Raw genomic sequence first — 19,479 nt, forward strand, 5'->3', positions numbered from 1 at the left:
GCAACACACAAAATGCTCTCTGTTGATTAGTCGCCATTTTGCAAACTGTTATTACCCTGCCGCCTGGTGCATCACAATGAAACCTGCAACGACATAAACAAAACTTTAAAATATGCTCTTTTCATTGATTTGAAGCTATAAGAAGTCAAAACCTGATGAATCATTTGTAATCACCCTGTATATACAGGTGTGTAAAGAGAAAATGGGGAAAAGGTAATGCAGCACTGAACAATTTAAGATGTAGAACCTATAGTCAGAGAAGCCAGCATGCCGAGATATGGTGCACTTCTCACTGGATTGGATGGGTAGGCTCTATTCCCTGATCTGTGAGGTCAGCCAACCTGATAGCTCAAATCACATGTTTATAAAACCCCAGTGAACATGGAATTTGTTACCAGAATTTTGATTCGTAACATGCGAGGAATATTTTAGAGGATGCAGCAAAGTCTCGTACACAGCTGTCATGCTCGCATTCTGGTTGGTTTCCATCATTTTGAACGATTGTTGTATGATACCTAATTGGACGTTGTTAACACCTGTTTCTAGTTTCCAAATGTCAAGCATGGAACTCATTCGTATAAATCAATGTCAATAAATACCGCTACTCACTGTACATCAGCAGTGCCACTACCTGTTCATACATGTCACTTATTTGACATTCCTCTGGACAATGGAACATGCTAGAGCTGTTGCAGCCCATATCTCGTTATGCTGGCTTCATCAGTGGTGCATCACCTTTTACTGAATCACCCTGTATAAAACTTAATTTTGTAGTCTTAAAACAACTGTAAGTGTCATGTTCATCATTACTTGACATTGCGTCTTGGTAAAATCTTTAATTTTCATATTTCAGGGCATGGACAAAATAAAGGCTGAAATGTCAGACTCCTTGGAACCTCTTATCGACATGACGTATGGCTACGGCAGCCAGAGCCTTATAAATTTGATGATAACAGGAAGGGCTGTAGCTCATGTTTGGGACCATGATCAAGATGTTGAAGGATTAAGTGAGTAATGAAATAAGTCAAGAGTTTTATTTGTGGAGTACGTTGTGTGTGAAATTAATTTTTAACTTCTATGATTTTGTGCTTGTCGGTGTTTCCACACTGCAGGTGAGTGCTGTTGTCAGACCCCTGAGTTCATGCCTTCTCTTACACACTGCATCTGTGCAAATTGTGTGATGTCCAAAAAAAGCATTCGCATTAGATCATACCTCAATCATAAATCCTGCAAAACTATAACTGCTGTCTATCCTCATCTTTGTTCTGCTTGCAGATAAAGTAGATTTCAGACTGAAGTGACAGGTGACATGCAAGACATGTCACTTGGGAAGGAGCAAATCAGCTGCGATGTTTCTCACCATAGTGGCATGACAGGCTGCACAAGCCTGTTTTTGATTGGTGAAAGTCTCAGGTGCATGTGTCGCTTGTCACTTGTCTTTGTGAATTCTCCCGCAACGAATTTATATGTAAATACATATTTATGTATGAAGCTGAAAACCGATATTTTTTTTATTTGCGCATCATGGCATGTAGACTCAAAAAAAATCATTTTTATTTTCCATATTTGTACACATATTATGTTTTTGTTCACATTTTACATATTTTAGTTATTTTTACATATTATTTCCATATTTCAGAACATTTCTCAATATATACTCCATATTCGTGCAATAACTACATGGAGGTCACAAAGTGGGCGTGCCCCCCTTTATTTCTGATACTACAGTGATTGTTGTTGTTATAGCGATGTGAATACGTACCTGAGAGTTCACTTGTCCAGGACATCGATATGGAGACCATCATGACCGTTGCACAGCTGTATTCTGCGCTATGTCCTGAAAGCATGTTTTTCGGAGATATTCCAGCATCACGTCCTATCAGCATCAGCGAGTTCATTAACGTGACAAGGACTTTAAATCAAGTTTCATGTGTTTCATCATGGTCGAACAATTGCAAATCAACAACAATTAAACATACTTTCCGACAAAAACCAAGGGGTACGCCCACTTTGTGGCCACCCTGTACTGTACATGTCCTCGTGTGACTGAAAGATTTGGGTGAGTTTCTTGCGAATAACTGACAAAGTCCGAAGTTACGTTAAAGAAACAAAATTTTACAACTTTTTTATACTCTCCAGTTGCATTAATTACAAGTTTTCTGTCATCCAAACAATATTATTTTTTCCAATTTTACATCTTTCAACTGTTTGCTTTTGCTGTTGTAAAACAGTTGAAATTCCTGTTCATTTACAATTGTTGTCTGCAATAGAGAATGAGGGCTCAAGCATCAGCTCCTGGTTGTCACAAACATTATTGTTGGCAACATTGGAAGAGAGTCCCAAGTCAAGCAGCCTATTGCTAGCCCCACCCTCGCTACTAGTTGTGTGCCCGACAGCAGCACCAGAAACAATGATTTTGTAGCACACGTACGGGATTCACGTGTGGTTTCTCTTCAAGATAGTCACATAACAGTTAAAATGCCAAGACTGTATTTTATACAGATCGTGTATTGTCTTATATTATTAAAAAGGTAATTTTTTACAATTTTAAGTCCATATTTAACTCCATATTTTGGTGAAAATAACTAACTATGTATTTACATATTTAGCACATTTTTACTACATATAAATCCATTCCCTGTTAACAACATGACCTGTGGTGCAATAGCCCTACTGACTGGCAGTCTCAATTGCGCTGCCGTGGAACTGATTCTTGCTTGGAAAATAAACTTTTTTTTTTGTACAACATTTTTTGTCATCGGATTTCGTACATCTTACAAGAAGTTAGAACACATACAGCATGATTTCATGTAAAACTACATTTTTTATGCAGCTTTTTTTAAACTGGTGTGTTGCCAATAGGTTTATTATTTATACACCATGAATGCCTCAATTTCACATCTAATGAAAAATCACTGATACATGTGCAACAAAACAATATTACAAATATAAATACACATAGCAGGCAAAACAGCTATATATTTTATACCACAGTTCCTGTGAAAGTAATATTTTACTGTTTAAAAATAATACAGCGTCCAAATTATGACTTTTTGTCAAAATGACTAGCACACACAGGCTGAGGAGTATCATTTTTTTTTTAGTTTGCAAGTTTTAATGTGTGTGCATCCATGTGTGACAGCATTTCATAATGTTATAGTAAAAACAAAAAGTCACATCAACTCCTAATGGGTGCATAAACAGAAAAACATAAACCCACACATTGTATGTTTAAAATTTCACCTTTTTTATTTACTATGTTTTTACCCTTGTACGTTTTATTTTTCCACAATCCCAAAATGTGTGTGAAAAATTGTCACTTTTTATATCATCGCCAAGTAGAGATACTGTGTACACGTTGACCTACAAAGAATGATCAATGAAAGTATGTTACATTCTTGAGAAAGGAAGCTGAACAAACATGTGTGAAGCTTAAATTCATAAGATATGTGTAAAATTTCTACATATTGTTTTTAATTTCATGTCCAGTTAGGAGTAATTTATATTTGGTTTTGCCTCGTTTGTTCTGTAAGAAAGCATGAATGTTTTTACTTTGTAATATCATTTTTCATTTTGTGAGATCGATCTGGTTTAGGAAAAAGCCAAATTTGTAGTAGTTGCTTCCCCATTACATGTATTTTTTTGTAATAATACACAATTCAGGTATGTGAGTCTTGGTATTTACAATGTAATGAATGAATTTCAACAGCCTCATATGCCTTATTGTTAAAGGCATGCATTTTTCGTGTTTTTGAAAGGTGTGGGGTACATTTTCTCTACCATGTTTGGTCACGAAATGAACTACAAAGTGCAAAATAAAATCTTAAACATGAAATTGAGAGTTTATTTACTGACGCAACACTTTCTGAAGTGTGAATTATCCTGCGAGTTATGAAAATCACTGAAAAATTTATTAATTCTGCTGTAAGTATTCTGAGAAGCAAAAATGGACTCCTTTACACAGGAATAAACTTAATACTCTGATAACTACATAGATGTACTATTAGAAGGGAAGTTGTTATTTTCTGTGAGAAGAGTAGTTTTTAAAACCAAATTTAGGATTTTATTCACCATTTTAACACCAAAATGTAATTTTATATACCACTTTTTATCCCAAAATGTGCCTAGATTTTGTGGCAAAATCTGGATCTTTTATTCACCATAAGTGCATGCCTATTTGTCGTTTTTCACACCAGGTCGTGCAAAAATTGAAATTTGATTGAATTACATCATCTAAATGACAGAGTGATAATTTTCATCACCTCATCATTGACAATTTACAATTGTTATACATAAGCCTGTGGTCAGCTAACTATTACGTACTTTCACATTGAAAACCCAGTGCTGATTACAACTGAAGGTAAACTCCCAACTGGTACTGGTACAATCTTTTTACTGTCATATTGGGAAAATAACACCCATTTGCCACAAGATTCATATTTTTCATATCTTGGTACTGTGTTGTTTAACTCTTATGCTTCCTTGTCCTCACAAAGACACTCCCTGTTCAGATAGTTTCACATTGGATAGAGTTTTAATGAGTGTATCTGAAGAGGCAATATAAGAAAAATATGTTTGAAAATTTGTTCCCATTTTTTCCTACATGGAATTGTAATAAAGGCCTGGAATTCATTTTAAATTGGTGAATATTTTGCTCGAACTATCTCTTTCATTTGAAAACTGAAATAATTATTTTGTTCTTTCAGAATTAAGAGGAATAGACAGGCAGAGTGATGTTGGGTTTTTAACCTTATTGGAACATTTACGATATTGTGAAGTAGGTTCCTTTTTAAAGAATTCAAAACATCCAGTGTGGGTGATGGGAAGTGAAACACATTTAACAGGTTTGTGGAGCATGTGTATTTAAACTCAATATTAATCTCCTTTATGTTTTAAGATATATAACTCAGTAATTATACACAGTCCAACAATTAAGTAATGAGACAGTCGTTAGCAGATGAAAAGGAAACAAAATAATTGAACATTGCCTGTTTATCACTCAAAGTGCATCCCTCCTGCATCAATACAGCAATTGGCACGGTTGGCCAAGGATCGATACAACATCTGCAAGTCTTCACATGATATAACTTGAAGATAGGACGTCACAACCTGTTGCATGGTCCTTCGTTCATCAAAACGGTGTAATTTCAGCATCAGCTTCACTTTCGGGAACGGGAAATAATCACAGGGGTATAAATCTTGGCAGTAGAGACGATGATTCAACACTATCACTTGTTTTTGGACTAGGAATACATAGACAACCACTGCTCTGTGAGACCATGCATTATCGTGGAGCAGGAACCAACTGCATGGTTCAGGATACTGATGTCTGATATAGTCAGTTCTCTTCCATAATCATTCAGAGCACTGCGATAGGAACAACAAATTACACTTTCACCCTTCGCTTTTGGAGCTGAATTTTCTTGCCTCTTGGTAAATTTAGTGACTTCCATTCAGCGATTTGTCACGTACAAGAACCATAGTGAAAATGCTGTTTTGTCCTCCACAACAATATAATTCAAGAAATGTTTATTCCGCAAGCAGTTTTCAGAATGTCTTTTGTGATACTTGATGTTCACTTGCTGCTCCATAGCTATTACGTGATGAGACCCCTACATCTCCCTCACGACATGGTGGCATAATTACCAGCATGCCCATCGCAAGTTCATGAGGTGTTGCCAGGTTGTGGATTATGGACCACACTACATCATGAATGCGTTACTTCACAGATAGAATGCACGCGTCGGACAATATAAGCTCAGTCTTGTTACTTAATTGTCGGACTGTGTATTATGTGAAAACAGAATTGTGAGAGGCCTGTAAAACTAGGATGGGTTTGTATTAATCAGAAAACTATATTCTGTACTCATAGCCACGATCAGTTCACAATAGATAGTAGCTTGTGTGATTTTCCATGTTGAGTGAAAAGCTTCCAAGTATGAAATATGTAGAATTTGAAAAGTAAAGGCTTAATTATATTGGAGATTGACATTCAAATACACATTGTCTTTTTTTTAACATTTTTCTACAAAGTAATATGTATGTGCATGTAAATTACAAGGAAAATAAAATATTTTTTTTTGTTATGTAATTATTAAATTTGTATGTATTTTTCAGTACTCTTTTCCTTTGAAAAACGGTTGGTTAGTCCGGAAACACCGAGTGAAGTTGCAAGGAGAGTGTTCAAAAGCTACGATCCTGAAGGAAATAACTTCATATCGTCAGTTTTACTTCAAGATGTATTGCGTCAGCTTGAACTTGTCTCTGATCCAGAGTAGTAAGTGTATTGTTTTAATATGTCAATATGGAGGAAAGATTTTTCGTTAATTATGTACATTAAAAACTTAGTTTTTCTTGTATGTACGCATTGCTTCATTGTAGAATTATTTTCCTGTAGTTTACGGTTATTACAAGTATAAGAAAACAGATTTTTGTTAAGTTAAGTTGCTGTATTACAACAATGTAACATTGACAACATCCATTATATAAGGGATTCTTTTTGTTTAAAATATTGATAACCATTGTTATAACTGTATCTTTTGTCAAAATGAAAATAAATGTCTGATGAAGGGAGCGTGTGTTCTCCTGAAACGTCAGAACGAAAAACTGTTTTCTTATGCTTGTAATAACCGTAAACTACAGGAAAATAATCATTAAAAGCTTGTTATTCTTTCCTGTTTATGCATGAGAAAGTCATTGGTTTGATGAGTTAACATATTTTATTTATATGTACACGGTAGTACTGAGGAATTTTATTATTTTTTTTGTAACTGATTTGCATAGAGCTTAATTATATTTTCAATAATTTTTATCATGTTGGTCTAATATTAAATAATGGTAAAAATTGACTCCATCACCAGTTTCTTGACTGAAGTATTAAGGAGCTCTTAAAACGTAGACACTACTTGTTATGTGTTTCGTGGAACCATGTGCATATCAGCTACCGTAGGTAACTGCACTCTGGTTGTGGTTGTATTCCACCATGGTTTCGTATTGGTTCACTTGAGGCTCAGTGGAATATGTGTCTTTGTTGGTAAGGGGGATAAATTTTCTCCCAGCAGCATGAGAATGATTCTTACGTAAATGTTAGGTAGTGAGGACAGAAAAATCATAAGTACTAATGTGGCTTTTCATCTTTTTCTAGTGTTGAAATAATGAAGAAGAAGTTGGACAGTGAAAATCTTGGAATTATTCTTCTTAGTGCCTTTATGGAGGAGTTTTTTCCAGAAGAGAAGCGATCCACTCCAGACACCTTCACGCTTTTCCACTACAATGGACAACCTCGATCGTGTCCAGATAACAAAGTAAGTTACAAGTAGATCCCGGAAGTTTTGTAAAATGCCTTATTTTTCCTGCTGCATGTATTGATAAAATTTTTCCAGATATACATCTTCTATATTGTTGCTATTAACTTACTTTTCTTTCTAAAACGTTGTTAGCATTTATTTTTATTTGGTTTATTTTGTGAATAATTTTTGACTTATTTAAGTAATATTGGACTTACTCATCTTTCAACACTGCTGAAGCAGAAAAAACATGAGAAGAGAGTGATTCATGTCCAGTTATGATATTCCTTTGGGTTAACATTTGCTTGGGAACCTGGATATCAGGTGCTGTATATTATGCTAACAATCTTGCAAAAATCAGTGAGGTGATTGAAACTACCTGAAAATGAAGTGCCTTCAATTTGTGAAGTGAAAAAAATCTTCTGCTCAGAAATGAAAAATAAACTTTCATTTATTGGCACATATGATTCGTTGCCAGAGACAATTACAAAAATGGAAGAAAGGAGTTGAAACTCTTATAGCATCCATGATAGTCTTCGGGGAATCTGTGCAGCAGCTGATTGTTAGCTGTTGCAGGTAAAGTGCTCCCCTGTGCATAGCACCACGCCCCACACTTTCTTGATCCGGTCATGAGTGAGGGTGATGTGATCAGCATCACGCCCCTGACTGCCTTTACCCCCCAGGTACCCATGTCATTCGACGCTGGGTGGACACCGGGGCCACTTCCAACGTTAGGAAAGGTCCAGGATTTGAACCGGCCGGGGATCGAACCCGGGACCTTGAGCATGGTAGTCAGACGCATTACCGACTGAGCCACCGTGGCCAACCAGCAGAAAAGGGGAAAAATCGAAAACAATTTGTGATCTTCTTAAAGTGGGAATTATTTTCTTGACAATATGAATCCAGCTACAATAGCCTGTTTCATGAGTTCACCAATTACTTTTGTGGAAGTAGAAATATTCTTTCTGGCCGACATTTGTCCATGTCTGGCTTGGTCATGGGTGTTCTTTGTGAATGTCCCTTCATCAATTTCATCAAGTCACTGCCACTCATCCTCATCGTCGTGATTAGTCAAATGTGGCAGAGAAGCTTAGTAAAATAAACAAATTACATATCGAATCAAAGTTGTTGAACCCCCTCCCCCCCCCCCCAAAGTGTAATCAAGACTACAAATGAAAGTATGTTATTGCCATGTAGATCTTAATGTGTTGAATGAAATTATATATGTCTTGCCTTGTAATTTGCCACTTTTGCATTTTAACTAACTAACTCTCTAGCCTTCTTAAACCTGAAGGTTCATGGCTGCAGCAACACAGGCCTTCCATCTGTCCCTATCCTGAGCAAGATCTATATACTCTTTTCCATCCCTACCGATTTCCTTTAGGTCCATCTCAACATTGTCCCTCCATCTTCGTCTTGGCCTTCCTACAGGTCTCTTACCATCAGGTTTCCCAACAAGAATCCTGTAAACTCCTCTTTCCTCTCCCATTCGTGCTTTTTCATTTTATTTTGCCTATTTATTTTTTTTTTCCTTTTGGTGCATATTTTCTGCATTATTATAATGGTACATAATAATGCACCATTATAATCTAATCAAATTAGAAAAATACAATTTACATTGAAATAATTTATTCACTAAAATATAATGTTCCACAGCAGTGAACTTCAAGTTGTTCATTTTTCTTTTAGCAATTTTTAACACATAATTTTTATGAAAATTGCAGCACTGCTTTAAAGTTTAAAAAGTTATAAAAATAAATTGTGCATTAATGTGTTCTTACAGTAGCAAACTAAAGTGCTTACGGTCACAAGACAACATACATAAGAAAATCGAAAAGGCAGGATTTATTATGCTTTGCTAGATAATTATGCTATGAGGTGATATTCTTTATGATTTGCATTCAGAGTTGACTGAAAAGGACATGTTTTGATCTTAATTCTGTGTTAAATTCCACAAAATGCATGAAAGTGCCTTAGTTAATCCTACTCTTAAATTAGGTAATTCATTGTAGCCATCTCTTTTTATGGGAAAAATCTAATAGGCATGGGCGTAGTTGAAAATCTTATATAACACTTTTGAAAGATGAAAAATAATTAAAAGCTTTTGATTTTGTATCAAAGTATCTTTATATTGTACAAATAATGTTTTACAGTATAAATATGAATTTTACAGTGTATATAAATAGGTTTCACATATGCATATGTTTTCGAAATTGTTAACCTATGACTATAGTGAATTAGCTATAGGTTTGGCAACACTGGGGAATAGCTGTAGTAGAAAATGGAAGGAGTGTAAGACGTAATATTTTCGGGTAGCCAAAAACAGTGTTAATTTTATCTTAGTCAGTCCTGCATCTGAAAGTGTTATGCAGATACACAAAATGTATTTGGACTCTAAATTGGCTATAAGTAGGATCAAATATTGATTGAACATGGACTTATTTGATCAAGCCATTTGCGGGAGAGTAAGGTGATTTTCTCCATGTGAAAAATAGTGCAAATCAAGCAGATAAGTACCTTTTACTAATACTTCTGTGTAAAAGTTGGTTAAATTTGACTGTTAAAATCAAATAAGTGATAATACAAATATAAGATGAACTATCATGACAAAAGTGAGATGATTTATGCATCGAGTTTTGTTTTCATGGCCAAACCTGTCTTCTATCAGAAATGCTAGAACTTGCGGCAAAGTCTCATAAAACATTGTTCAGGTATTACAAGCAAACATGGAATGCAATAATCATTCTAAAAAACATCGCATTATACATGTTTATCTATATATGTGAAGACTGAACTTAACATCTATATATACGAGGGTTATTTTTTTAAGTAAGGTCCGTTTTGCAATAAAAACGAAGTAAGTAAATGTTTTTCAAAAATCATTTATTTTCTGAATTTACATACACTTCTCTATTTGCTACATAATTTCCTTGCCAGTTTAAACATTTATCGTAACGAACTATGAGTTTTTGGTTACCCTCCTCACAGAACTCGCCCGCCTGTGAGATTGCCAGTTACTCACGGTCGTTTTCACTTTTTCATCAGTGTCTAAACGCTTGCCGCCCAGGAAGGTCTTCTGATGGCGGAAGAGGTGGTAGGTACTATGCGCAAGGTCTGGACTGTATGCAGATGATGTTCTGATCGAATCTTTTGGCTGGGAGGTATTCGACAGTAAGCTTAACTAGTAAAATGTTTTGTTGGTAACAACAGTGAGACAATCCAGATGTGAATTATCGGGGATATTTATGCATCGACAAACCTGGAAAAAATTGCAACCAATTCCGGGAATCGACCCCGGATGTCAGATGCCCTACTGACCAGACCACCGCAGCTCCTTGGACGAGTTCGATACTTTGATTATTTCAATTTATTTTAATATATTTTCCTCTTTTTATGGATTTTCTTCACACTTAAAAGGTCTCATCTCCTTGAGTCGACAATTATTTCATAAGAAGAAACAAAAAATGCCCCTAGAATTTGTTAAAAATCGAAATTTCGTTTTATTGCTTTCATCAATACTATATTTATGTAGATCTCTACTACTTAATAGTAGTAGTGGTATTAGTAGTAATTCAACTAATTAATTAATTATAAGTATTATTAATTAATTATGATTATTATTATTTATTTAAAGTATGGTAATGTGAATTTGGAGAAAGTTTTAGAAATAACCCCCCCCCCCCTTTAATGAAATCCTGCGTACGCTACTGGAAGGTACAATAATTATCCGAAAGGAATGTTATAAGTGTTGAATACGTTTTCATGGTGTAGTCAGTCATGCTCATTAGAAAGCAAACATTTCTTAACTAACTTGTGCCTTTTCTAGGTTGTTTACCAAGAGGGCAATGCTGTACTTCTAGAGTGCGATGTAAAGTGTATATTGGACAGCAATCCGATGTTAACATGCCTTCAGACTAAATGGCCAAACATCGAGATACAGTGGCTCTGTGGGACTACACCTTCGTTGAACTAGCACAAGCTTTGTAGTTAGTGAACGCAAAAACACTCTTAATTAACCTTGCATAATGGTGGCTTTAAAGTGGAGACTCGTGATAAGTGTTGAGATAACTTGACCACAATGCCTAAAGAAGACGAAGATGTGAAGTCATTGAGCTTGCTGTGCAGGCTTTTACAATAGTGTGACAACAATGAACTATTTGTACAGTGTAAGAACAATTGACTTATTTGTAGATACATTTTTTTGTAGATATTATGGATATGTAATTTTATAATATCTTTATATTTTTTTAAGTTTCATGAGAGCTGTTTATTTCTCCATTGACTCAGCACTGTTGTTATTTCTTACTCGCCAGTTATTATTTTTTTTGTTAACAGTATTGACTCTCCAAATTTCTGTTCAGTTAAAGTTTCTGCACATTATATATGTAAAGTGACGAAAATTTGAGTCTTAAGTTATTTTTAGCAGTTTAGATGTTGATGTAAAAAATAATTTGCAGAGTTCAGTGCAAATTTCTAAAAAAAAATAGTATTTATATTAGGGCTGTCAACATTGGCTGACAGTTTAATAAAGTAGTTTGCTTTTTTTCCACTTCTATTTCAGTTCAAAGTAAAGATACAAGCTATTGAATGTGACACTGTTGCTATTTTGAATTCTCTCCTACATTATTCACAACTTACTTCTTCAATGTTCTGATTATTTATACATTTTTTTTAAAGTTGGGTAGCCCTTTTTTGCACATTTGTCATACTCTTTCCTGGAATTTAGTGCTTTGATATTTACTGCAGCTTTTTTTAAAAAAAAATACCAACAACACACCTGGTGTAAAAGTTGATATAAAATACGCTAGATAATTTTAAAAAGAAATTTTTATATATATATAAAATATTAAAGACATCACTCATTAAAAGTGGATTCATCCATCATAAAAAATTGACTGCTTATTGTGTCATTGGCTTTGCTTTGTTTATGTGGTTTTGTACATGAATCATGTACTAATTTGTTAAAAGTTCAAGCACAAAGTCGGTCACTTTCCAAGCTTAAAAAAAATTATCATGATACAAATACATTAGCTAATCAAATTGCATTTGGTATGTGAATTATGACTAAGCAAGCTTCTATTCATGTTCTTGTGTGTAAGAAAAGTCATATGAAAATAGTGTTCTAAGCTAACCAATTGAATCCATGCGGTTATAATGTGACTGTAAATTATTTTTACAATTGCACTAATTTATTACTTTGCATCATCCATATTATGTTAATTGAGGTTGTGATATTGTTTCTCTCTTTTTAAAAGGAAAAAAAAGAGAAGGAAAGGCTTGATGAATCCGTGTTTATTTTATTTGAAAATGCCCTTAATTTTAAAAAGAATTCTGTTTCAGATTATCCATCAAGATCACCATGTTTTATGTACAAGGTATGTGCTGAAAGTAATGAGCCAAGTGAAACCACTATTTTTATTCTACCTATGGTAATAACATAATTTGTGAAACCACGATTTTTATTCTACTTATGGTAATACATAATTTGTACCTTATTGTTACTTTTCTACCAGTGGCGAAGCGTCCTATGAGGCCAGGAGGCCGGGCCTACCCACGCCATTACTCTTTTAAAGGTGTATTTACTTATTTTGTCAAAACACATGTAATGCAATGGAAAAGTTTGGAATTTTCATTTATGATAATTACAAAAAAATTCTAACCCTGTCCAGTATACGAACTTTCCACGGAGTGAGGCACATTTGCTGGGGCCTCTTCTCTTTACATTCCGTCGTACGGTCGTATATGCGGGAAGTCTAATCTTACGAGTACTGTATGTATGCTTATAACGAGCTCCTGAGGCCGGCCTCGCGGTGTTACCCATTAGGACGAACAGAATATCAGCAACACTGCATTTCCGCCAGGGTTGGAAATTTATGGTGTACCGGCATTTTTTGTAAACATTAGCCTGTGTTTGTGCAGAGATATTTCTATTTCATTGTACATTCTCCATATTTTGTACAAAACTTAAGTTTTCCTTCCTTTCATCGACAAGTGCAAGTGAAATTGAAAATTACGGAGTACTGTAGTTCTGACTTCGTTTTCTAGTCAGAGTGCCGATGGTCTTGTCGATTCACCCAACACCGTAGCGTAGACAGAAAGTCTAAAGAACTTATATGTGTAAAGTAAGTCTTCTTACCAAATTATGTAAATTAAAATTCTAGCTACGCCTTATATTTACAAAGTAGTTTTACTTTTACTGGAAATAGAATAATTTATTTTTATCGTGAACGGGGATTCCCTCGCTCCTGAGCAGGACGCTACAAGGGAGCTTGGCTCGGAGCACGAGGTTCGTGGCGGTAGAGCTTTGTTTGTGATTTGTGTCTTGTGCAGCGATCAGATTTATGCAAGAAGTGCCGGGCTGAAATGCAAGAACAATCGAGTTCTTAATTGAGTGAAGATGTAATCATCGGTAAGGTAGGACCCACTTTTGGTCTTTCATGTTTCCTTCTTATAACAATCATTTCTAAAATGTTTTCAACTATATTTTCCTTTGGAAGTAGCAGTGGCAAGTGACAGCAAAATATATAAAAAAAAATATTAAAAGTTGTTGAAACGTTATTTAATGCGTTAACACTGTCGTCGAATAGATATTACAAGCAGACATTTTTTATGAAGCCGACACAAGCGAAGAGGTAGGCAGTTTCGTTTACCCTGAAGGAATAACAAGAGAAGAGGGCAGTCAATGAGAGTACAATGCAAGGGAAGACTTTTTTTGGGTTTAGGACAAAGAGTGTTGTGTTATGGGGTTATTGAGCGGGCCATGTCTGTTTCAGGTTTGGCGGAACAGGCCAGTGTTGTCACATTGGATTGGCAGAAAAGAGCTGAATTGCACCTAAAAATTGGAATTCTATTCTCTCAAGCAACTACATTTATTATAATCTGTTTTTATATGTTACATAGTAACCTGTCGTGTTGCCGGGTCCCAAACAAGGATCCTATGTTCTATTATCACGTAAAGGTGTCTACTAACACAAGGGGTAGAACAAACTAGGATGCGAAGTATACACACTGAATGAGAGAGGACACCTTTACTTATGTTTTTTCTTGAAAGCCCCGTGGTGGTCATCCTAACACGTTACAAAGCCAGGTGACATAATTGTGGTCATGTCAATGTTTCCTGATCATCTTTAATTCATTCTCCATACATTCTCATCTACAAGATTACCATAGATCAGAACAAATGAGACGAAAATATTCAAAATTTAAATTATGTTTACTTGCACATACAGGTGTCAGAAATTCATTTATCTAGAAAGCCAAGACTGGAATTAACTACAACCATTCCTTTAGTTAGACAACAGATAACAATGGTGTTTTCCTCGGTGCGAGGAAGTCTCGCTAAAAAAAAAAAAACTAAGTTGGCAGCAGTAGAACGTACCAAACTGACAGTTGCTGAAAGTGCGGAATTCTGTCGTTTGCTCACGGCACAAACGTCAGACTGACCCGAAAATTATGGGGAGGGGGGTTCTGCCCTTTTCACCTCAATTGCAAAATAAATTTTGAAAAAAAGTAATGAAGAATTGACAACAGGGCTCGAGCACTATTCGTTGGATTTTCACGATGTCTCATGATTGGCAGTTCTTTCTGGAGGTGTGTGTATAAATCAGGGGTTGAAAAAATACAAACAAATAAAAAAAAAACGAAATGAACAATGACATCTGGTGGGCGGGAGGAGAACGTCTAAGACATAATTATCATACTGATGGCCTGTAACAACACTTTTGAAAACGTCACGCCACTGGCAAGTAAAGAAGCGGCCTGGAGAGACATTGAACCACTCTCCATGACATAGCCCCCCCTCCCTATCTTTTTACATATTTAAGCAACTAATGGAAATTATTGCACTTTTGTGCCTACCCTGCTAGGAAATCTACGCTTCGCCACTGTTTTCTACATAACATCCCGATAAGTAAACACATTTCCGCCACCATAATCGCAGCTGGAAAATGTAGAAGTCCATTACGGCACGTAACCACCGGTGAATCTCATCCTTCACCTCGTCATCATTGTCACACTTGGTACCCCGAATGCTTCAACAGAGAAAACAAGCGAAAGTCTGATGGGGCTAGGTATGGGATGTAGGGAGAGTGGGGCATTATATCTCAACCCATCTTTTCAATTTCCTGTACTGTGCACCCAGCTGTATGGGGATGGGCATTGTCATGTTGAAAAATGGCATTGTGCTTGTGATAACCAAGAGTATCTATGATGTCCTATATAGTGATGTGTCCAATGTTCAGATAATGTGCAGTATTGTACTACTATCACTTTGGATAAGCTTGTCAAACCGATCCGTGTTGTTGCATGTGGAAGCTGCCACTACGAGGCTTATCAACTATGTCTTGTGTCGTCATCTGTAAAATGTTTCACCCACATTTTTACTGTACTGTAACGCATGCAGACGTCTCCATAGAAATTCTGTAAACACTGATGAATTTCTGCAGCTCCAACATTTTCACTAACAAGAAATGATGAAACGAACTTGTCTTTGGATGCCATTTTTCTCCTACTGACAGCAAAAGTGCTCATGCAGTGGACAACAGAGCCAGCCATACATGTGGTTTCAATCGAAATGGTCAAGGCTTGAGAGTAATCGAATAAGGCTCACGACTTTCAGTACCTTCCTTGTACATGCCTGTTAACAAGGTCATGATAATTGATTTGAGTAGAGCCCCAAATGAACCGGCATGTCCTAATCACACTAAATAACAGCTCTCAGTGTTCGTTGTACTGTAGACTTACTGGTTACATTTTTTGTGGGCTAGAACTAGGCTTGCCAACCTTCCCGGATAAGCTTTGTTATCTTCCGAAATGACGAGATTTAGTATTATTATATATTTTTTATTGTTATTTTTATTTATATTGCTATACATTTGCCGAATGAAGAAATTTGTCATTGCCAACCAAACAATTAAGCCTCACAATAATATATTGAAGACTCATGATTAGGAAACTGAACTTTATGTGCTAAAAATCTCAGAAATATTTTTTTTTTGTCTCTCAAATCTTGAAAATATGTGATAAAAACAGAAACATATGTGACAAAAATAAAAAAAACATTTGGTAACAAAAACAAAATATTACATGCATTTTAAACACCTGAAATCAGTTTCTAAATGCTTACCTCCTAGTGAGCTATTTTTTGGAAGAGTTGCAGTGGATCACCATAGTTTTTTTTTCCAAATTCTCCATTGTAAATCTGTGATGATTATCTCTAAAAAACATCTTATATTGTGAGAAGATCGCTCCACGTCACAAGAAACAATTCTTGCATATTTGAAGCACGAAATGCCACCAACGTGATACGTTCTTGAAATTTAGATGTGTCTTATTATGATACTATTAATATTAACTTAATAATACTCAGCGGTGAACGATGAGACTCGGTGAAGTACACAGACTCCTCTCAGGTACAGGGATAGTGTTACGCAAAGACAATATTCACAGCGCAGAGAAATAAAACCACATTACTGCAGTATGTATAAACTGAAAGGTTTTATTCTTTATTTATTGCAATTATAATTAATGCAAATATACTTGAGATGAAGGTGAGGATTTTGCTTTGTCGATGAATTGACTCAACTAAAATGCATAAACTCGATGCGTGGCTATCGGCAAGCCTATGATCACATAGACCTAGCTTGCGCCCCGAACTACCACACCAAGAGATATGAAATGATAACTGAGCCAATGTTTGCTCTTTAGCCTTTTATATCCAAATTAATCCTTAGGCTATCTTTATTATTTAACGTAGAATGGTTGCAGTATTGTGCTTATCATCAATGCTTGGCTATCGGCATACCTATGATCACATAGGCCTAGCTTGCGCCCTGAACTACCATACCAAGATGTATGCACAACACCGAGGAGTTCTTTTTAATTTTAAAAGCTTCGTTGATCCGTGGCGAAAAAGTGTGATATTTCTTACGCAATATCCTCGCTTTTATACTATTTCGAGAACACAGATTCAAGTACAGATGAATCACTCACTATTTACAGAAAGATTCTACGAACAAAACTGACATCTATGCATGTTTATAAATACAAATTTGTATAGTGCACTCTCTCAAACAAAGATACATTAAATTACCCATAATGTAGCATAAAATACAGGGTCCGGCAGAATGAATAGTATGATATAAAACGGATAGAACGTCAAAACAAATCAAATAATTTATTGAAACACGCATTGAAAACGAAGAATAATAGATGCCATTACATACTATATATGCCATTTTACTTGGTTTTGAAGATAATGCCCGACAGATGGTCGCCATCACGTTCAGCGCATTCTTCCAGGCGGCGAACAAAAGCTCGCATCACCCGCTCCAGCATGTCCAATGGGATCGCCTCCACAGCTGTACGTATCCTGGCCTTCAGTTCAGCCTCGGTATGAGGACGTGTAGCGTACACTTGACTTTTCAGGTAGCCCCACAAGAAGTCAGGGGCAGCCAAATCGGGCGACCGTGATGGCCAATGATGTCCCCAAATCGGGAAATCAATCAACGAGGAAAATGACGCCGCAAGACAGTCATGGACCGGCGGGCCGTGTGGGCTGTTGCCCCGTCCTGTTGGAACCATATGTCTCTGATCACCCTTGGAAGGAGAACGTCACGTAACATTTGGACATAGCGATCATTATTAACCGTTACCGCACGTCCATGAAGATCGTCAAAAATATATGGACCGATGATATCAAACGATGCCACACCGTCACATGTTCACTGTGCAGGGGTTGCTCATGCAGCCAACGAGGATTAAATAGTGCCCAGTATCTGTAATTCTGTTTATTGACACTACCGTGCAGATCAAAATGAGCCTCATCCGACATCAGTATTTTTTTTCGCATCTGCGGCTCGGCTGCTAAAAGTTCCAAGCAACGCAACGCAAAGGTTCGTCGGGCATGTTTATCTTGTTCGGTTAGTTTCTGTGCGACCTGCATTTTGTAGGGGTGGAAGTGGAGGTCTTCATGGATGATGCGCCGCAGGGAACGATCTGACATTCCTAGCGCCAAGGCATGTCTGGCAGCAGAACGCCGAGGACTTCGGATCAGTGCTTGACGGGCCTCCTCCACTCGCTCCTGGGTCCATTGTGTCTTTGGTCTCCCCGGGCTTTTCTTTTTTGCACACGATGCAGTAGTCCTGAATTGTTGCACCCACCGTACAATCCTCCTATGATCCGGGACGTTCTGATGTCGGCCCACCTGGAAATGGCGACGAAAGAGCCGCTGCACGGTGATTGGAGACTCGTTATTTTTTAAATATGGCTCAACGGCGAATGCTCGATGTTCCAAACTCCACAAGGCCATACTTACAAATGGCAGTCCTTCCTCAATGCAGCGCGCACACACGTCGTTGCGCAGGCACAACAGCGACGCCGTACTACGTGACTCAAATCAGGCTATTCATTCCACCGGACCCTGTACAATAATCAAAAGATATACATTACAAACAAGGTGCATTATTACATATAATAACAAAGAAATTACGCTTTCCTTCACAAAAATAAATACATTAGTGACATATTTTCTACTGGTGACGTCACATAAAAATGTGGATCATATCATCTGCCCCTTCCTTTCGGAAACTAAGTTTCAGGAAGGAAGTCATCCACCTGGAGGAAACTTAGTTTTAAAGTACAAACTCTTTCTTTTTATCCTCTGAAAAATGCACCAGTTTTAGGTTATCCAAGTTAACCTTACCATATAATTCTTTAGTCCTTGGAATTAGCAATGTCACAACATTATTTTCCACTTTGTCCACTAGATAAGGTCCTATCCACAACATAAATAACTTTTGAATGGTCCTATCTAATGAGGAGCTTAAGGAATGGTTTTTAACCATCACGAAGTCTCCAACTGTTAATGTCTTGGCGTTTCCCTTCTGTTTTATATTCTTCGACAGTTTCTTCTTCTCCCTGACTTGGGCTAAAAATAATTTGGACTTCCAATCTGATTGGGCTTCTTCCCGTTCGGACCAATTGAAATGAGTTAGGATCTCTCCGGGTATAGGATGATTGAAGAATAGTTCAGCAGGCGAATATCCAGTTGTTTCAGAAATAGAATAAATAATCAGCAAAACGACTGGAGGCGTATGTTACCATCAGGGTCACCAAAATTTAAGGTGCTCATACAAGATGAATATCAAGGCACAGTAACATCTCATTGTTTTCACTTTATCAGTTCTTCTTTCAG

General features: G+C 36.6%; 1 protein-coding gene across 1 annotated transcript in view; it reads left to right on the forward strand.

Annotated features, from left to right (window-relative positions):
* Positions 1 to 12,795, forward strand: part of LOC145998785 (ubiquitin carboxyl-terminal hydrolase MINDY-3 homolog) — a 30,568-nt gene extending 17,773 nt beyond the window's left edge. The window contains exons 5-9 of the mRNA XM_083135376.1: positions 854 to 1,007; positions 4,707 to 4,844; positions 6,118 to 6,277; positions 7,145 to 7,304; positions 11,113 to 12,795. Of these exons, the coding sequence (XP_082991502.1) occupies positions 854 to 1,007; positions 4,707 to 4,844; positions 6,118 to 6,277; positions 7,145 to 7,304; positions 11,113 to 11,259 (759 nt within the window). The 3' untranslated portion in view covers positions 11,260 to 12,795. The remainder of the gene's footprint in view (positions 1 to 853; positions 1,008 to 4,706; positions 4,845 to 6,117; positions 6,278 to 7,144; positions 7,305 to 11,112) is intronic.
* Positions 12,796 to 19,479: the final 6,684 nt, after the last annotated feature.

Source organism: Lepisma saccharinum, chromosome 14 (genome assembly GCF_977018435.1).
Source record: "Lepisma saccharinum chromosome 14, izLepSacc3.1, whole genome shotgun sequence".
NCBI classification, from domain to species: Eukaryota; Metazoa; Arthropoda; class Insecta; order Zygentoma; family Lepismatidae; genus Lepisma; species Lepisma saccharinum.